The 20786-nt window shown below is 37.1% G+C and overlaps 1 protein-coding gene across 1 annotated transcript in view; it reads right to left on the minus strand.

Annotated features, from left to right (window-relative positions):
* LOC150076211 (prestin-like) overlaps positions 1 to 17368 on the minus strand; it is a 241412-nt gene extending 224044 nt beyond the window's left edge. Inside the window, exon 1 of the mRNA XM_090387067.1 lies at positions 17274 to 17368. Coding sequence (XP_090243193.1) covers positions 17274 to 17301 — 28 coding nt within the window. The 5' untranslated portion in view covers positions 17302 to 17368. The remainder of the gene's footprint in view (positions 1 to 17273) is intronic.
* Between the last annotated feature and the right edge of the window lie 3418 nt (positions 17369 to 20786).

Consider the following 20786-nt stretch of genomic DNA (forward strand, 5'->3'; position numbering starts at 1 on the left):
TTTAAAATGATAAACTGAAGCAGATTGAGGGCTTCTGATAAAATCTCAGCCATAATTGTGGTGTTTACCAAAACTGTTGTATAAAGGTTGCAAATGCTCATTTTGGAATATTTTGAGAGCACCTGTCAAATATTACTTAGCTTTGCCTTAACTATTAATAAATATCTTTTGTTTATATTTCTATTTGTGATGCTAGTCATTAATATAACAATTAATATAACATACCATCGCGAAAAGGGGTTAGAAATGTGAAATTCGTAGGTGATTCACTTTCTTTGAACACCATTGTATTTCATAGTGGAGCATCTTTTCTACCGTTTTTTTTTTTTTTTTTTTTTTTTTTTTTACCCTGAAGTTGGTTTAATTTCGCTAATTTCCTTCCCGCTACCATAGTAGTCGTAATCAGTAACCGTCTTGTTCCCTATCGAACCAACCTCGGTTCAGATTATAATCAAATTACAGCAGCGTAATTAAAAAAACTCAGCCCAACTGGTCCCCATGAGAAGGAAATAAGGATGTAAAAAACTTCATATATCCTTCTAGGTTTCGGATCCCATTCGAACCTAGAATGGCCCACTTCAAGTGCAGTAGCATATTTGCGCCTCGAGTTACAACAATTTCTAGTTTCTTCGTAAAACTTATTAAATATTTGGAAATTAGTATAGGCATTAAATAATTTCAGAATAAAGGAAGTGTATTAAGATTGTGATGCAGGAACACCCGGTCGTCTGATAAAAATATTATTAAGACTGAGTGTGACAAAGGCAAATGTCTCATAAGAATCGTTGAGTTCTAAGGCTTTACAAAGTGATGTCCAAAAAAAAATTACTTTGCTTAACATCCCTCTCAGTTTTATCTCAATGAACTATGAAATTTCAAACTAAATGAAAAAATTCAATTTCAAACATCTCAAAATTCACGGATTTACTACAAAAATTAAATGGGCTCACTTTTGCTAATCTTAGTGATATAAATTTTTGTCTAGTCCCTTGATGAAATTCATTAAATAACAAATTGTTATACTATCTCGAAAACTTCCGACAGATTAATCAATACAAATGTGGATTCCAATAATACTGACTCTTAAGAGAGTCTTTACACGATCCTGATGGCTCATCAACTGAAAAATTGAAAGGAGTTCAATCAGTTAGCTCTGAATATTTCCAAAGCAATTGACTGGATTTTTCAGAAAGGCCTTGGAAACAAACTCCCATCCTTTGGTCTATCTTCTGCCGTTTTCAGTTGGTTGACAGTTTTTCTCCCTGGTGGTATAATTCGCTCTGAACTTCTCAAGCAATTCTGGAGTACCCTCTGCCATTGACTAGAGGCGCCTCCGTAGCCAGGTGGGCAGGAGCAGCAGTGCGTAGCACATGCTTCTCGATTAGACCGGGGTTCGAGCCCGTGACCACCAAATATGGAGGATGCGGAAAGGTCAGGGAATGACCACCGCATATCCCCGGAGCAATATGGCCTTAGTTGCTAATGCTCCTAAAAAACAAATAACAACAACAGCTATTGACTAGAAATTCTATAGAATGGAAATGTTCACTGTATCCCTCTTTTCTGGCAAACCTTTCCTTTTTGTATTACAATGCATTGAACAAAGAATCACAACGTCCACATCCGCTATCATCGGCTCCTGAAATGTCGATCTTTGGTTAGTTTACAACGGGGGAGGAGAAAGAGAGAGAGGAGTTGCTAATAACTTAACTAAATTATCGTAAAGCCCTTGTGTTATCTGATTTTATTTATTGTAAAAAGAATCGTATCTTTCTTGGCAAAAATATATCACCAACACAACTTTCTTTGCATCAAAAAAAAAAAAAAAAAAAATAGATTCTCTTTCCCTCCTAGGGAAGGATTTTTTTTAACTGTGAACTGTACCAATCCCAAATCAGTGAAATCTGAGAAATTCTGCTGCATGATTTTAACTCGAATATTTCTGAATTAGCATCTAATTCTGCCATTTTCCTTTTAAATCAACAAGCCAACATCCATTCATAATTAAATAAATTTTCTGTTTATACTCCAGGACGACCAAACGGTCGGAGGAGTTCAACTTTTAACTCGCCGAACTTACTGTTGTTCAATCCATCCCGTATACTTTGTTCTTTGGACTTTGTTCGGAACTTTGGACTACCCTTGGCAGCTAACCAGGGTAGTCCAAAGAACAAAGCATTTACAGAAAATGGCTGTCTGCAAAAACTCAATTATAATGTCAATAAATTTCTTCTGGTTTTCTACCCATCATTTATCCATGACATTTAAAGATTAAAGGTTTAAACAAAACATGTTTTATTTGGGTTCGCCATGAAAAATATGAAAGAGATGACGTATAATGAAACTTTACTGTGGAATCAAAAAAAAATCTTGTGAAGAAAAGGTTTCCTACTAAGAAATACATAATTATGCACTTCCGTGGTACCATCTGCACTTTAGTCGCTAAAATCACGCAGTAACAACATTAAATAACCAAAGCACTTTACTCTAAGAGATAGACGTACAATTAATCTCTAAATTAACAACACAGTTATTTTAAAGCCAGAGCTACTTATATTTTATGGGTGATAATATCATCTCATGTACAATAATTTATACATTTGTGCATAATAAAAATGTTTATAACTACCGTCCTCACACACGGGATGGAAAAGGCTTGAGTTCGAATCCTGTCAATGACGTGAGGAATTTTTATGGGCTTTGTTTACAATGTGGCTGAGTGTTGGTCTCAGGAGAAAGCTGCATGGCTTTTCTCCTGGAAGCTTGGAGTTTCATACGGAAAACAGCCAGCCGACCAAAGAACGCACGTAATGACAAACACAATATACTGACACCTCATTATCTCAGTTAGAAACGTGGCTTAACACTTAACAAATGCCTGACTAACTGAAGAGACTGCCTGGACTTAAAGACGTTGGTAGATGTGTGCTCTAATCAATTATACATTACCAAAACCGTTTTTTAATATACGTTTGTTCATGATATAGGCCTCGAGTTTTACATCCAGAAAGATAAAACATATATTATTCGACAAGTCTCAATCAGGAATCGAATTTATGATTTTAACCAGAATTCAATGCGTTAATATTTAAGTACGAAAAAGTAATTGATACATTTGGGTAATGACAAACTGACACTGTAAATCAGGATGTCATATACACTCTATAACATTAGTTTATTATTCTAGTTAAACCTAGTGTAGTGGATAAAAAAGTTTTATGTTTGTTTTTATTACGTCGGATATATGCGTTTTCTAACTGTTCCTCGATTCTTTTGACAAAAAAAAATTGAAAGAATTGATATAAATAAAAGAGCACTTCACTGGGAAAGGAATTCACTGAATAAATAATCTAACCACCGAACGTTTAACTGGAAATTTATTTTTTGGTCTTCATCACCAAACTCCACAACATTCTACGATCCATTTGGATCACAAATAGCACAAAAAGTCGATCACAGATTCCATAAAAGTAGTCATTTTACTTTACCTCTGGCTAAAGTAAAATGACTTTGAATATGTATTTAGAAATATACCAAATTCTTAGTCGTAGTACGAAGTCTTCACATTTATAAGGTAATCGAATTGAAAAAAAAAAACAATTTATTTCTAAATTAAATCACGACAAGAAGTACTTTAAATCGGTCCTGGCCGTACGTGGGCTTCAACTTGTAATATAAGAATTTCATTCCAAATTTTTTTTACTTACGGAATTGAATGAGAATATTGAAGTTTATACTCTCCCACAAATCGTGATTTAAGTATCTTAACAATTTTTCAAAATGAAACAGGGGAACGAAATAGTTATTTAAAACATTTAATAAATATTTTTAATATCGACACTGCGAAAACGTCATTCTCTTAATTTTAAAAATTACGTATACCAAAAATCAATCGTAATTTGTAAACATATTTCAAACTTTTTAATTCGTTCTGGATGAAATGATTTATTATTTTATCATTCAAACCTCAAGATTGTCTATTAACTAGTGAGTTTGAAACTGAGAGGTTTGTTTCTACAAAGATGAACTAAATGACTTCACCCCTGATGCAAGAGAAGCATCAGGGGTATTCATATAAGATCTTTATTCTCAATCCGTAGGATTTCGATACAGCTTTGGTCAAAAACCCAAGCTGATATCTTGAAGGCATGTCATGTGCATTATCTTATCACCTTTCCTGACATACAGGATATGAACGTTTATTCTTTGTTTTTGTATCAAGTTCATTTACAGGCCTTTGAAATGATCTACACGTACATTAGTCTAAGTCTACGTGGGGGAGGGAGAGTCTACCTGAAACAGGCAAAGTCGGATCAAAAAGATACCGAGCATGTTATTAATTAATTTTTAATTCTATAGGATTCGAAATTGTAATTTTTCACACCTACAAGCATCGTTTTATGAAATTAATCCCTTATTAAAATTCAGTTTCTTTCAAAGGCAATATTTATACTTAAATAGCAGATTTTATAATATGGAAATACAGGCGGAACAGTTCTTCATCACAAATTAGCTCAAAGGAATTTAATTATGCAAAATAGTGGATATTCTTCAAGTTTATTCTGGATCGTTTGAAATGAAGTCATACTGCTTTTTATAGAATCCTGAAAAGTAAGCAGTCTTCAGAAACATTTAAAATGTTTAGCTTGCTATCGTATTCAAACGTAAAATGTCGCAATTTTTTTATTTCAGTTCATTTCAGAAAATAACCACAAAATGTGACTCTTACATTTATAATTATAATATACGGAGCGATTTAGAATTTTTCTGAAATAAAATCATATTAAAGAGGGCATAATGAAGGATTAATAATAAGCAAACACAATCTGGTGAATATGATTCCTAATATGCCTCCTTGTCACGTTTAATTAAAACTCCTCGAAATTTTTGCTACTGCCATATATCAATACCAATTATTGAAAATGTGTCCAGTTCTGTAGCAGTCGTTTGTTGTTGCGAGTCATTCATTCTTCCTAGTGGTAAGGATGGATACATTTCGAGTACTAGCGAAATCTTTTGTTTAGGCCAACTTCCTTTTGCGGCAGCACATTAAATACAAATGCTTTTATCCAGACTTTGGAGTCCTTTGCTGCAACGAAGAAAGAGGGGACCACAGAGCGCTCACGCGCTTGGTGGAACCCATTCCTGTCCTGATAGTTTCCATGTATAGCAGAAATTTCACAAAGATGGAAGCAATCAGGATTAGTCTCTCGCGCCATGGTATTCTTCACTAGGAATAAGATGGCAGCCATTAAACTACATCTGAATATTACATAAATACTGGAAAACTTTTACATAAGAACCAGCCACATAGTGGCATACGCTCACTTGAGCTAAGGAGCCGATTCGTCACATAACATGGTTGTTGTTGGTGCATCAGCAGCTTAGACAATATCGCCCAGTATAAATTTTATCCGTAAACTACTTGCATCGAAACTGTTTGTATTCTTTTATCCTAAAATATTATAATTCTATGTTAATTCGTTAATTTTATAATCAATTAGTTTAGTACTCTAGTTAATTTTGTTTACTGTTCCCCTTGCACGTAATAATCAGCTCATTTTCTAATGCAAATCCTATGGCTTGTAGCCATTAAAGGATTTATATGACACTGCTAAAGTCATTTATATAATACAGAGCTCTTTGATTCCTACTAAGGAATCAATCCTGTTATCGAGTATTGTTTTTTTTTTTTTTTTTTTTTAAGAGCATTAGCAACTAAGGCCATATTGTTCCGGAATATGCGGTGGTCATTCCCTGACCTTTCCGCATCCTCCGTATTTGGTGGTGACGGGCTCGAACCCCGGTCCAATCAAGAAGCGTGTGCTACGCACTGCTGCTCCTTCCCGCCTGGCTACGGAGGCGCCCTATCTAGTATTCTTTGTATTTTTCTAGCGATGATGTTCATGTATGACTTTTGTAGACCATTCTATTCTTAAAATGGTCTACAAAAGTCATACTTGAACATTAAGAAGTTTCTTGGTTTGGAACAGGAGAGGCACTAGCTATAATTTCGCCCTCGATTCTTTTTTTAATTTTCATTTTCCGTTTTTTACCCCCCCCCCCCATTTTTTTTCTGTTTTTTTTTTTTCTGGCAGATGCACAAAAGTCTGCTTCCTTGCACCATTTAGCTATTATATAATACCAAGTGGTGCTATGCCGAGAGGCGCCCTGGGTTAAATACCCACTTCTCCCATCTTGCCCTCGTGGATATCAGAGTTGGTAGAATCGCCATCCTCCTCACATCGGGTAGAAAAGATCTGAGTTCGAGACGGGACTCGACTATGGCCTTTTTCACAACGTGGCTGAGTTGGTCTCAAACGAGGGTACCATGGTTTTTTCTCCCGGAAACTCGGGTTTTCGTTAACTACTATAACTCATTAGTTAAATAATTTATTAGCTTAATTAATAAAATTATTAGTCAATTCAGAAAAGCACAATTCACTCATAAAAAATATTCGTTGTATAAACTCTTCCAATGACGGTTGTTCATCAAACATTTTATGCAGTTTAAACCAGTAGCGAACGGATCTCAGACGGAGGGAAGTTGGGTTTTACTCTGTCAGTTATTCCGGATTTCAGCTCACACAACACACAAACCGGACGGTGAGCACTCACTTCAACAAACGTATTACAGTGGTATAATATGACCTAAAGTGCTAATGCCCCTTAAAACCAACGACAGTCCCAATCCAAGAGGAGCACTTTACATTTGGCGATCAGTTTTTATTCCGAGGCACCGTAGGATAGAGCTTAAAGATTCAAGATTTTAAACAACTTATCTGCAATCGAAGATAACTTTTCGAACAGTACAACTCACTCCCGGAGGACAAAGGGCTGAAAGGAATAATGAGGGAGGAGGCAGAGAATATAAGCGGACTCGTGAAAAGGGAGCATTAAAGTATTAGTAGCACCGAATTATAGATAGCGACTGTAAACAAATCTAGTAGAGAGAAGGTCAAGAGTCTCAACAAACCAACTTTTCTCTAAGAATAGCTCTCAGCTGGAAGCTAAGTGGGTCAAGTACAGTTCAGAAGTGAAAGTGTACCTTTTCACTCCAAGCAGTAACCCTTGGAAACAGGATCAACAATGACTTCAGGGTTAATGATAGAAGGTTTAATAACCATAGAAAATCTAGCCGTTAAGCTATGAGCAAAACATTTTTTTTTTTTTCCCAGAAGGATAAAAGTAACAGGAGAAAATCACAACGTACAGTACATTGCAGCAGATGCCTATTAATGTGAAACTTGACAGAAGGGCAAACAGCATCACACAAAAACAGTAATAAGAACGTTATTATATTAGTATATGTTACTCCATCAAACAATAGTTGGTTTATATCGATCTTAAGCACATTCCTATAACTGTCTATAAACGCAAACATGTAACACGTTTATTATACTGTATTTTTAAAATAAAGAAGCGCATATTAATTACTCTGAATAAGCTGCGTTTAGTTTAAGCACGTTGTTGATTAAATGTGTTTGAAGCCTTAGAAGGTCCTAATTAACCAGCTGGCTAAATCGTAGAATGCGCTGGTTAACAGTAATCTCTTAGAAAGATAAAATTATATCCTTGCATGTTTTGCTTTTCTTCTCTTTGCCCCTTATGCCCTATGTGCAATTCCTAGCCAGTGTTTCCATAGTTAGTTTCTTTTCTGACTTGAAAAAAATAAAATAAATAAAATAAAAATATATCATTCTGGCCTGTCATATTTTATGAAGATTTTTGAAACTGAATAATGAATACTAATATTATAATAATGAAGTACTGAATAATTCAACTAAAACACCTGGTTATTTTTGACAGTTCAGAAAGAGAATGAAATTTAATCCACTTGCACATCAAACGTCCGTCTAATATTGTGAAAGTGAACAGCTTGAATAAATTCAAGAACTAGACAAGTCATTGGAGGGATGGATAGGTAACATGGGATTTTTTTATTTTTTTGGTTGATGCTGCATAAGTTTGCTTTCTTGCATCATTTGCCACTATTAATACTAATACTATGAGACGAACAAACAGATGGAAAGTGAAGAAATACTAGCTGTCAAAATGAATATAAAGTACCACATGTCCAAGTCTACCACCTTGGGGGGGGCGCCGAAAAATTAGACGGCACAACGGATCCTATGGCATGATGTTGGAAAGCATGGGGAGGTACCTATTCTGAAATCTTACTGGGGAGTCCAGAATTTGTAGTTCCACCTCTGCACCAGTTCCAACTGTTGCTTTAATGAGTGAAAGAAATTGATGAATCATCCTACATGTTTCATCAGCTTCCATAAAAAGGCACATTTCCCTTTCATAAAAAATTACGTAATTCATGAACAGGAACATATTTTTAATCAGAAGAAAGCGCCTCTTGACTTGTTTTCTCATCAATAAGCTAAAGTGTGTGTGTGTGTGTGTGTGTGTGTGTGTGTGTGTGTGAAGTATTTGATGTCTAACGGCACCAGGGTTTCTCCATCTCCATGCATTGTAGGGGTAGCACAGAGGTCTGTGAAAGCCAGAGATTTACAAAACATATATGGGCAGTATCCTGTTGTGCAACGTCATGGTATGTTGTATCTCTGACCATTTAGCCGTTGGGCCTCTAGTGAGACCCCCCCCCCCACGTTGCCCACACTTTTCCCGTGGAGGCAGGTCAGGGTACCCAGTAGATTTATATTCACTACTCTGGCAGGCCCTGCTACTTAGTTTCCGGAGATTTCAGTGGCTAGGACCTTAAAAAAAAAAAATGCGTGGGACATCGCTTTACTAGAACTACGCTGAAAGGGTTAAAAGATTGATTTGAATTTTGATATCGAGTTAAATTTGGACTGAGGGCAGACGTACACATTTGCAAAAGTTAGAGTGGGTGGGAAGGTTGAAGACTGAAGGGGACGGACAGAAGTATGGGGACAAAAAAAAAAGTGTAAAGTGTATTCGTGTCTAGCGGCACCGGAGGTTTCCCCCAACTCCGCGTTGCTTTCATTGTAGGTGTAACAGTTCACTGTAAAGGCCAGAGATTTAAAATTGTATGGATTTTGTAAGTGTAGTGTTGTGTATCGTTGTTCTTCTGGCCATTTAGCCGCTAGACCCCTGCTGGGGCCCAACGTTGTCCACACTTAGCCTCGTGGAGGCAGACCAGGTAACCAGTAGTTGATATTTTACTCTGGCAGGCCCTAGTTTCCTGAGATTTCAGTGGCTAGGGCCTTAAAAAAAAAATTAAATAAAAAAATAAAATAATCGCTGAAAAAGGTTTAAGCCGAAAGAGTTTTGCGTGCGCGGTTTGAATTTGGACATATTTTAATTTTTAACATTGTGTGGGACGTTCGCTGGTGTATAGACAGAGTAGGGGGGGAGGCCTTGGGGGGAAAAGCCAGAAGTATGGGGACAATAGAGTAGGTGTCCCCAAAAGCAGTGGGGCAGGCCCATACCCCACCAGAGGTAGAGAAGCGGGGAGTGGCAGGGGGGAAACAGGAAACCGTCTCCCCCCCTGCCTGGGGATTGGGAATTAAAGGTGAATATTACTAGGGAGTCCTATTCAGACCGCCATATGGCGTAATGCAAGTAGTTCCTGCATTTATGTCCAGTCCGGGGTTTTTGTCACTTGGTTTGTTTGCATGTACTCATCTTCGTCGGTTAGTTCCTATGGCTGTGCCTGACCAGGTTCCTTGTCACTTTGCTATTTTCTTGATCTTTGTAGGGTCCTGTTGGGTCCTTTGATCCATTTATGGCCTCACTTTGGTCGGGGTTGTCTTCTTCCACGCTCATTTTGATTTCCTCTTACTCTTTGCAGTCTTGTGGGGTGGTCGATTTTCTTCGAGCATGTAATTTACTTTCATTCATTGTGGATGGCAATTTCCGTTCTTAATAGGAAAGACGTCCCAAAGCTGAGCAACGGGTAAGATCCATCAGAGAGAGGATGGAGTACAGGGGGGACGAGGCGATATGTCTCGCCCCCCTGCCATGGAGGAGAGTTAAAGAGAGCCGGGCTAGAGTGCTCAGCTCATGCAGCCGTCCGTCCTTTGTTCTTTTGTCAGTCTTCATAGTTACGCGATGGATCTTTGTTGGTGTTGCTTATTACTGTCGCTACTGGTCATGATGTGGTTAGTGCGAGTTCAGGTCACGTCTTCTTCTGTACAGGTCTTCAGCAAACTTTGACAAGGCTATATATTCCTGCCTTCCATCGAGGGGGTGTTGTTCTCTATCTCTGGACAAGAAGTTGATCCGGGTGATGAGCTGACAGCGGAAGTCATCATAGAGCTGGCATTCATGCATAAGGTTGTGTCAGCACTCCAACTCTCCACAGCATCAGATTGGGTCGTCTGTAATGCCCAGGGCTGTGAGTTTGGCCTTGAAGGCACCATGTCCCTTTAACAGAAAAGTTGAGTATAGTCCCGGCGCAAACCATGTCGGTGCAGTTGGGTATAGTTTGTCGACATTTGGGAAGAATCGTCTAGTGATCTCACCCTTTGGAGAGTTCTATCTGGTCTGCCATATCTGCATAAGATGAGTGGTGAGTTTTTTTCTGTCGAGCGGTTAGCGGTAGGGTTCGTTTCAAAGCCAATGAAGGAGCAGGCAATCTCTTTGGAGAGTTCATGAAGGACTCCAAGTTTGGCTACCTCGAGGTCCAATGGTAGAGATCCAGCCAGCACCTGCAGCGCGTGGGTACTCACTGCTGCAGGCCCGGATTATGGCCAGCAGCATAGTTCTGTGAATGGAATCGAGAATTCTATGGCTTACAGCCATGGTTACCTTGGTGTATCATGCTCCTGAAGCATATGTAGCTATCGGCAAGAAGACAGCTTTGTAAAAGAGTTTGAAGGTCTTGCTGTTTAGCCCCAGTCCCTCTTTGCAACTGTTATGACAAGGGCTGTATTACCCCGTATCTTTTTCCTGATGTATTTTAGGTGTGCGTTGAAGGAGAGAGTGGGGTCCAGGATTACGCCCAGGTATTTTAGTTCTTTGGATAGTCGCAGTGTAGCACCGTCAATCTTGATCTGTGGGGGCCTCCTACAATCTAGGGCACCCTTGAGGAGAATGGAATCTGTTTTTGTTGCAGAGATCCTAAGGAAGTGGGTCCAGTCTTGTAGAACTTGTAGGGCGTGATTTGCCTTTCTTTCCAGCTGAATTCTGTTATTTGCCTCTATCATCAGGATAAGGTCGTCTGCAAAGGCTTGCGAAGACGCCTCTCCAATGTCTGTGTTTAGGAATTCGTCCAAAACAACATTCCATAATGTCGATTCTAATACGGGGCTTTGCGGACAGCCTCTGTTGAGCCTTCTGGTGAGTATTTTATAAGGAGAATTCACCATGATGGGTCTGCAGGAGAAGAAGAAGAAGAAGTAACTTTGGATTAACCTGTACAGATTATCCGGCATCTCTGTCCTCCGGAGCCGGGCCAGGACGCTCGGCCACCATAGAGTGTCGAACGCCCCAGCAAAGTCGATAGATATCGACGCCAGGAAGTATTTGTTGTCCGTGGCAGGTGCACGCGCAAGGAGATTCCTCAAGCATCCACAGTCCACGTTCCTTGTCTGAAGCCGTACTGATTTAGAAACATTAGGTTAGCCTGCAGGAATAGGCCTGTTTTCTGGTTAATAGACCAGAATACAGGCCTATTTACCCGAATAGGCCTGTATTGTCACGAGTTTACTGCAGACTGATAACAGGGCTATTGGTCTGTAGGAGGTGGATTGTTCTGGTGGTTTCGTCGGATTTTTAATTATAAGTTTGATAGCTTTTTTCCAATCCTTTGGCAAAGTCCGGGTTTTAAGGCAAAGGTTGAAAAGGTTCAGTAACATGTCGGGGGCTATCTCTACCACCTTCCTAATAATTTCCGGTTCCAAGAGGTCCGGACCTGGACATTTCTTACCTTTGATAAGGTACGCAGCTGCTTGTAATTCTTCTAGTGCGAAGTCATGTTCTTTATATGTGTGTGTGTGTCTCAAAACTTATCTTATACCACGTGAAGAGTGGTATTAATATAATAATAACCTTTCTGGTCCCGTTAGTGACTGCCATACCTATTTAACAAAAACTCTTCTTTTTTCTAAAACTTCGACTATTGAAAGGTGTAGTTTCAAAACAGCGGAAGAGGACTTTCCAATGTTTCGAACCTACCAGTGATTAACACCGGAAATTATGAGCATCAGACTGATAGAGTAATTAAATGCTCATATCCGACTGCATCGACAATTGCATACTTTATTGCAAAATAGCAATGGGGTTACATGAATAGTCGTTTGAAATATTAATGTAAAATTGGAAATCGAGACAATTCATAGAGGAGAGAAGAAGTGGCAAGAAAGGTGGCTAAAACTGTGATCAAGGAGACGAAGAGTGAAAAAAAGTAAGTCGGGCAGTGCAGAAATGTAGGGAGTGCAAAAAGGGACCCTAGACAGTAAGGGGAAAAATAGTTAAGAGTAGCAAGTGAAAGGTTAAGGATGATAAGCAAAAAGTTATGAAAGCCGGTTAAGTGAACCAGGAAAGGTAACGACTCCTTGGAGAAAGATACATCTGAATGATCCGTAGTAAAGGAGGAGGATTTGTGTATTCAAAGCAGGAGATCAAGGATGCCGGACCTAAGCAGCCAAGAGTTCCCTGAAAATTATCTGAAGCAGATTCAGGAGAAAGCAGATGAAGGAAAGCCTTAGAAGATAGCCTAGAGAGCCCAAGATGGAAGCCTGAAACCTCCCTGGAGAAGAAGAGAAAAAGATAGAAGTAGGTGAGCGTTATATTAAGTACACTAAGTTAACAAGGACTGTGAGTAAAATAGTAGGGTAATTAATGAAAGGAGGTAGCCCTAGAAAGTAAAGTGAAAGATAAATTATTTCTGAGGTAGATATATTAACAGTTTATTATGTTACAAAGGGTTAATGTATAATGCAAAGGGAAACGAAGGAATGAGTAATAGATGAAATTGATGTACAAATAGCTATAATGCATTAGAAGGGTAGTAAAGCTTATAAAGAAGGATTCTGAATGTTTTAAAATGATAGATAATTAAGTTATATGAGCAACTCTGAATATAGTGTTTTAATTGATGAAGATTTGTGTACAATTGGTTTATCTGAATGATTAGTAACAAGGAGGGAATTTAGGATACTGAAGATTGGTTTACAAGTGGTGAGAAGAAAGAGGTGAATGATGAATGTAGCATATTTGATTATTGCTATATGAAACAGTATTGTATCCAGGAGTAAAGGAAATAGGTATAGTGAATGTATAAGTGTTAGGAGTTAACTAGGAAATGAGACAAGAAGAATGAATCTTGTTTTTTATATAATTGTCAAATCAGATTAACTAGTGAAGGGAAACTGGAATAAGAATAATATATGCAAGGTATCTCTGATTTAACTTTGTATGTCATATTATATGCTATCTAGTTCAGTTGTATATTATGTTGTATATACGTATGTAATAAATTTCATGTTTTATTTTCACTTTGAGTCCTGTTATTCTAAATAACACACGCCTTTCTTGCCTGGTTAAGAGTTGCTCTCACACAATTTAGCGAGAGAATCCTGACAAAGGGGAAACAAAAGAAATTACCCTCAAGATCTTCAGAATCTTCTGTGGGATATTCAGTGTGTAGCGGTCAGGTGGCAAAAGGGTGGGCCTTGGTAGGTGTGAGGGCACCTAAGAAAAATCTTCTGTGCGATATAATATAATAAAATAAATAATATATAAAAGCATTTTAATATGAATAACATTAAATAACCCCCCCCCCCACAATTAAAATAGTATAACCTCCTTTTGGTTTTAGTAGGTATTTCTATGTTTGGATGTTTTTTTTTTTTAGCTGGCATAACTCGCAGTGATTTCTAGAAAATGGCTACTATTTAATTTGCTTATTTTCATTATAGAATTCGTAATTTATTCCTTCAGATAAGGATGCGGGGGTATCGAAATGGAAAATTTTACAAAACGGAAAGTTCGTTAATAAAATGTGGTTTTTAATAACCAGTTATTAGTAAATTAATAAGAGGAGTTTACCTCAATATAGTACGTGGAACACTTCCGTATGATACCCTCCAGAAATTAAAACGGAAAAAACGAAAAAATCGACAACTTACCGGTACATTAAAGTAAAATATAAATAATTAAAGTAAAATATAAATAATTAAATAATCAATTTAACACAATTCAAAATCAATTCAAAACAATTAAAATTCAAATTAACGCAATTAAAAGAATCTAACGAAAATATTCAAAACGATTTTCCTTCCTAAAGTATGTTTTTCGTTAATGGCATGAAAGGCTAATTCTGACGCTGCTGAACGAGAAGCACGAACAGAGGCTTCGTGTTGATTTACACGGATATTAAGAGAAAACCGCGTCGAACCCTGATAAGACGAGTCGCAATCACCGCAAGAAATGTTGTATACTAGATCATTAATTTGTGTTGCGAACGCCGAAAGAACCGAGCGATTGTTCAGTATAGTGTGTAACTTCCGTATAGGCCTAGCTATAATTTTAAATTCGGTATCTTTAAAGAATCTGTTAAGCTGTTTGTGCCACTGTTCAACATATGGGACAGAAATAAAGTATTTTTTGATATTACTATTGTTGATTGGTGCAGTATTTTGTATCCTATCCTTAGCTTGTACCCTAATTCGATTTATTGTGTTAATGGGATAACCCCTGTTCAAGAATCTGCTAGTTAATATTTGTATTTCTGAGTCTAAAGCAGAATCCGTCGTTGAATATTTATAGGCATTTAGAAATTGATTAAAGATAATCGATCTTTTCGAACGAACACCCCCCTCACCCAGTATCCAACGAACCGACATATCAACAGGTTACAAATCTTTCCTCGTGTACACTATCGCAGGACCAGATTTCACTTTTATCCAAAGGATTAAATTATAATTTACCACCTCGAAAGCTGCCAAAAAAACAATGCGTAATTGATTTTGAATTTGGACTTCGTAGTGTTCCACAAAAAGATGTATTTATTCAACAAGTTAACCAAGTAGTGAATAACATAAAAGAAACACGACTTCCTAAATTGAATACACATGACAGTTCAGCTTTACGAGAACTTCGAGAAAATAAGGACATTATTATACAGAGGGCAGATAAAGGAGATACAGTGGTAATACTAGATAAACATGATTATATTAATAAGTTAGATTCAGTTGTATCTGATAGCTCCACTTATTGTGAAGTGGACCCGACACTGTTTACCAATTTGGTAAATCAATACAATAAAACGTTAACCACATATCGTAAAAACGACTACATTACTCAGTTCAGTTGAAGGAATTGAAGTCCAGAACATACAATATTCCTGCACTTTTTGGTCAGGTAAAATTACACAAACCTGGATTTCCGATTCGACCTATTGTTTCCTACAGGAACTCGGCATTTTCAGCCTTAGCCACACATGTATATAACATTATAAAACCTTTTAGACAGGTTATACAATTTGGGATTAAGAATTACGATACATTATTTAATAATCTTAAAGACTGTAGACTCGGCGACAATGACAATTTATTCTCATTAGATGTTACATCATTATATACGAATGTAAACGTTGAATACACATTAGATATTATTTGGGATATGTTAAATAAAAACTTGACACCGATTAATTATACGAAGCTGCCTATAAAGGAGATTTTTCACTTAATTAAACTATTAGTTGAGGCTAACTACATCACCTTTCGAGACAAGGTGTACAAACAAATTTTTGGATTACCAATGGGTTTGAGCCTGAGATCTATCTCTCAACGATTGAGCAGATACATTTGACACCTTTTCGTCCCCGTATCGCATACTATGGGAGGTATTTAGACGATGTTCTAGTTATTACCGATAGTAGTACTATCCAAGATATTTTACATTCGTTTAACAATATTCATTCTAGACTCAAATTTACACTGGAAAGGGAAGATACGGATACTAAGTCATTAAACTTTCTAAATTTCACGCTTACCCGGGACTCGAACAAAATACAATTTAGCATCTATCGAAAACCCACAAACACCGGTATGCTTCTACATTATAATAGCTACCACCCGTTCACCTACAAAAGATCGATTATCTTTAATCAATTTCTAAATGCCTATAAATATTCAACGACGGATTCTGCTTTAGACTCAGAAATACAAATATTAACTAGCAGATTCTTGAACAGGGGTTATCCCATTAACACTATAAATCGAATTAGGGTACAAGCTAAGGATAGGATACAAAATACTGCACCAATCAACAATAGTAATATCAAAAAATACTTTATTTCTGTCCCATATGTTGAACAGTGGCACAAACAGCTTAACAGATTCTTTAAAGATACCGAATTTAAAATTATAGCTAGGCCTATACGGAAGTTACACACTATACTGAACAATCGCTCGGTTCTTTCGGCGTTCGCAACACAAATTAATGATCTAGTATACAACATTTCTTGCGGTGCGGTAATTGCGACTCGTCTTATCAGGGTTCCACGCGGTTTTCTCTTAATATCCGTGTAAATCAACACGAAGCCTCTGTTCGTGCTTCTCGTTCAGCAGCGTCAGAATTAGCCTTTCATGCCATTAACGAAAAACATACTTTAGGAAGGAAAATCGTTTTGAATATTTTCGTTAGATTCTTTTAATTGCGTTAATTTGAATTTTAATTGTTTTGAATTGATTTTGAATTGTGTTAAATTGATTATTTAATTATTTATATTTTACTTTAATTATTTATATTTTACTTTAATGTACCGGTAAGTTGTCGATTTTTTCGTTTTTTCCGTTTTAATTTCTGGAGGGTATCATACGGAAGTGTTCCACGTACTATATTGAGGTAAACTCCTCTTATTAATTTACTAATATTATTATCAACGTAGAACATATTGAGTATTACAGCTCTGATTCATACTATCTAATAACCAGTTATGAACATGACATTACCGAGGTATGCAACGAAAATAGGAAGAGAATTCCAGTCCATTCAGAGCCCCGCAGTTCAGTTTCATTTACTGGTTTAGACACTTTCGGTCATCTTTCTAAGTAATATATATTTTAGAAATTAAGTATCTTGAAATAGGTGAGATACCAGAAACATTTCTTCTGATATGAGACAGACCTTCGAAATAAAATGGCCAAGATTTTACACTTACGAATTGTAATTTCTTAGGGAGAGAAAAAAATACGAATAGTTAAATGAGCCATACTAAAAGTGAATTTATACTTCTTCGTATAAAAATAGTAAATATAATGACAAAGCGACTTTTACAATTAATAAGCAATAATATGCGTTTAAAATTACCTAATATAGGCATTACTTACCTATCATGTTTTCTGGAGATGCTTCCATTATTTCTGCTTTGTCAACCTGCTCACTGAAGTGGCCCGTGTGGTGTGTGTCCGTTGAATATAAAATCTCTCATCCAAACGGAAACTGTAACCAATACTAACAGTATTAAAAGCGAGACCTCCGATAGTTAACCAATTAGAAAGCCCGTAATCTTACACCAGGTGTCACTACAAATACTGTTATTCATCTCCATAAAAATGACTGAAACGTGATCACCTGTTATCAGCATCATCTGACGTTACTAAGATGACCTACAAGCAAAGGCTAAATTGTTTTTATGTTCTGAACACACACGTACTTCCCTACAACACGCGGAAAGCGAAATTTATAAAGAGGGAATGCTTCAGGTGCTTAATACTATTTCCTGAGGATGCTTTCAGGGTACACTGAATAAGGATGATGAATACAACACACAAATATCGCGAACAATTATCAACGTTTAACTCTATCTTTCGATGAAAGATCGTTCCATTATTGACGAAGCAGATAACAGATAGTGATAATGAATCAGTTCTACTATTGCTTTTAGAACAACTCACTCAAACTGTCAATTTTTAATGCATTTTACATGCAAAGACAGAATTCAAGCAAGTCAGTCTGTTTAATTAAAGTAGAGCAATATCCTAATGGGATTCTGGAATATTCAGTAAACTGTCACGTCACTTAAAAGAGGAAACCAGACAACTTCTGTGGTCGTGACTCGTAAATTAGCGGGTCTCAACCACACAAGTTGTCTGTCCAACGTGTCTAATAAAGTTTCTAGACTACAGGATTGCCATAGTGTTTTTTACATTGTGTTTCTCAAACTGAAAAGAGGGGAAAAAAAGTTTTAAATGATTATTGCAGGGAGAGGAAAGCAGTCACAAGACTGCTCCCCTCCCCCCTTTTTTGTGCTATCAACTCTTTATCTGAAACTGTTGCTACCGTACTTGATTCTGTTCATGTAAACACGAGATCTGATCTCACACTGCCCTACCAAAATATTAAAGAATAGGATATTTTGATATACAAAAGCCTATTGTCGAACCTAAATGGTATAGCCATTCTCTTAGTAACTGAGCTGTACTTACCGGTAAGTATAGATGCATAGAGCTTCGGGTTGCCATTAATGCTTTTCTATGACAAAAGGAAGTATATCATTTGGGAAGTAGTATCGGACAGCTGTTCATAAATACGGTAAATCCAAAAAAACATAATCAACGTTGAGTTACGACTGTTCAGTTGGATTGATTATAAACACACCGATGCACTGCAGTCAGAGACTGAAAAACAATACGTAGAAGTGACTGCTTTCAATGGTAAATCGAGGACCTAGGCCCCCCCCCCCAAACTGCTGAGTGCACAATCCCATATGCAACCGTCCTTCCTGAAAATATAGTGGTTTCACCACTTGTCACTTGATTGTAGAAGCCTGGGTTCGAATCCTATTGAAGACTGGAGGAATTCTTAAAGGCACCTTGGAGCCGTAGTTAGCCGGTCTCAGCCAGAGAGAATAGAATTTTTCCCCTGCGAGTATATCCGTGTTTTTGGTCCGCACAACATGCATATCAACTAGTGAACACACACACTTGTACGGATACAATACACTGGCTCAACATAACTTAAATGTTGAAGAGCCGCAAAATCAAGAACACATCTAGGCGTCAGAGCTGCGCATAGTCTACGTATATATCTCTCTCTCTCGTTGTATTTTTAAACTTGTTCGCTAATTTATATTTAGCTGAATTGAGCTGAATGGAGAATCGCGCACCAAGCCGTCAGAGCAGCGTCTACTCTACTACGTCTCTGCAAGATTCCTTTACATGTTAACTTCTACCATCTCTCTCTCTCTCTCTCTCTCTCTCATGTTATATTTTTAAATTCTTCCCTCCTCTGATTATACTTAGCCTATTGAGTGTCTTCAATATCGTACTTATCCCACTATCACTGTTCACTGACAAAGTTAACAGTCAGTTAACTTTGTCAGTGAACAATGTATATAATATATTAATCAACAATGAACAGTGTTTGAAATAGTCGGAGTTTGATAATGCAAATAAATTTGCCGGAATTTTCCTGTTTACAACTTGTTTTTCTTAATTTTAGCCTCGGAGTTAACAGATGCAATTGTAAGAGATTTGACACTTTTAAATGGCTGACGTTCTGAACGAAGAGACCAAACAACAAACTACCGATACAACAATGGGAACTGGATCATGAAGTAGCTGAGATATATTTGTTAAAAGATGATCGCTATCAAGAAGTCTATGTGGACACTTTTTACTCAAAATGATCACCATTCATATATACTTTCACTTTCATTCAAAGTGAAAGTACTGTACATAGGAGTGGCAATCATTTCTAATTTCTATAGTGTTCTATAGAAATTAGAAATATTCTATAGTTTCAACGATGTTCAATATGTTCAAGCACATATTGAACATCGTTGACCCGACAGAGAACGAAATTTAATAATTAAAATAAATGTAAAATATAAGGCGTATCTACCGTATCCAGGACATAATGTAGTAACAACAACAGTCGTCATGAACGAAATAATAATCCCTCTAGTGAGTTAATATGCATGTGCTGACCCCTGTGTGATGGATATGGTAAAAATAAATAATTAATTAATTAAAATTAAGTTAACGCAAAGAGAAACATGCAGATGGTAAGATGAATAAAAACTAATAAAGTAGGAATAATAGAACTTGAACTCCGTGAAGGCGAAAATATAGTAGTACAAATAAGTAGTTTCTCTTACATCCTCGGATTATCCTAATAATTTCGGAGAAATAAGAACGAAGAGTTTAGGACAGTTTAAAGACAATGCAAGATATAAGTTGTAGCTCGGGTAAGCCCGGGATCGCAAACCCGTTCTTATAATAGGAACCTGAGCTGAATTTGCATGTCACCTTAGCGTGAACTTAAGTATATACAGTGTTATTATAAAATAAGATAAAATAAAATAAATGATACACTATAATTTGCAGGCCGGTGGGTACATGTTTTCTAAGCCGTAAGACACCAAGAAAGCAAAGCGTATCCCATGTACATAATATACATGGCTCTAAATCCGTAATTATGGTAATTATATTGAAGCAATGGGTTCAGGAAATAAATTTTTGAAATTAATTATATTTATCGCCTTCCTGAAGTGGTATTTCAGGTAAGCGATGGGGAAATTATTATTTATAAACTTATTGTACAATGCTAGTATGTTTGCTGCATATGTTGTATTTCAATATAATTACCATAATTATTATCTTTTCCCATAAGAAAAAGTCCAATGGCTGAGGTCTGGTGAACGACGGGGATATTCAATGCTACCTCTTGGCCCAATCCATCTGTTCGGCAAATTTTAATCAAGAAAGGCTCTTACATCACGATGGTAGTGGAGAGGGGCTCCATTCTGCTGGAAATAAAAATCCTCCTCATCCGCAAACATCTCGCGAATGCGTGTCATGACGGAATCCTGCAGCAGGTTCAAATAAACGGCACCAGTT

This window comes from Mastigoproctus giganteus, chromosome 13, assembly GCF_048544385.1.
Source record: "Mastigoproctus giganteus isolate SK-2022 chromosome 13, ASM4854438v1, whole genome shotgun sequence".
NCBI lineage: Eukaryota > Metazoa > Arthropoda > Arachnida > Uropygi > Thelyphonidae > Mastigoproctus > Mastigoproctus giganteus.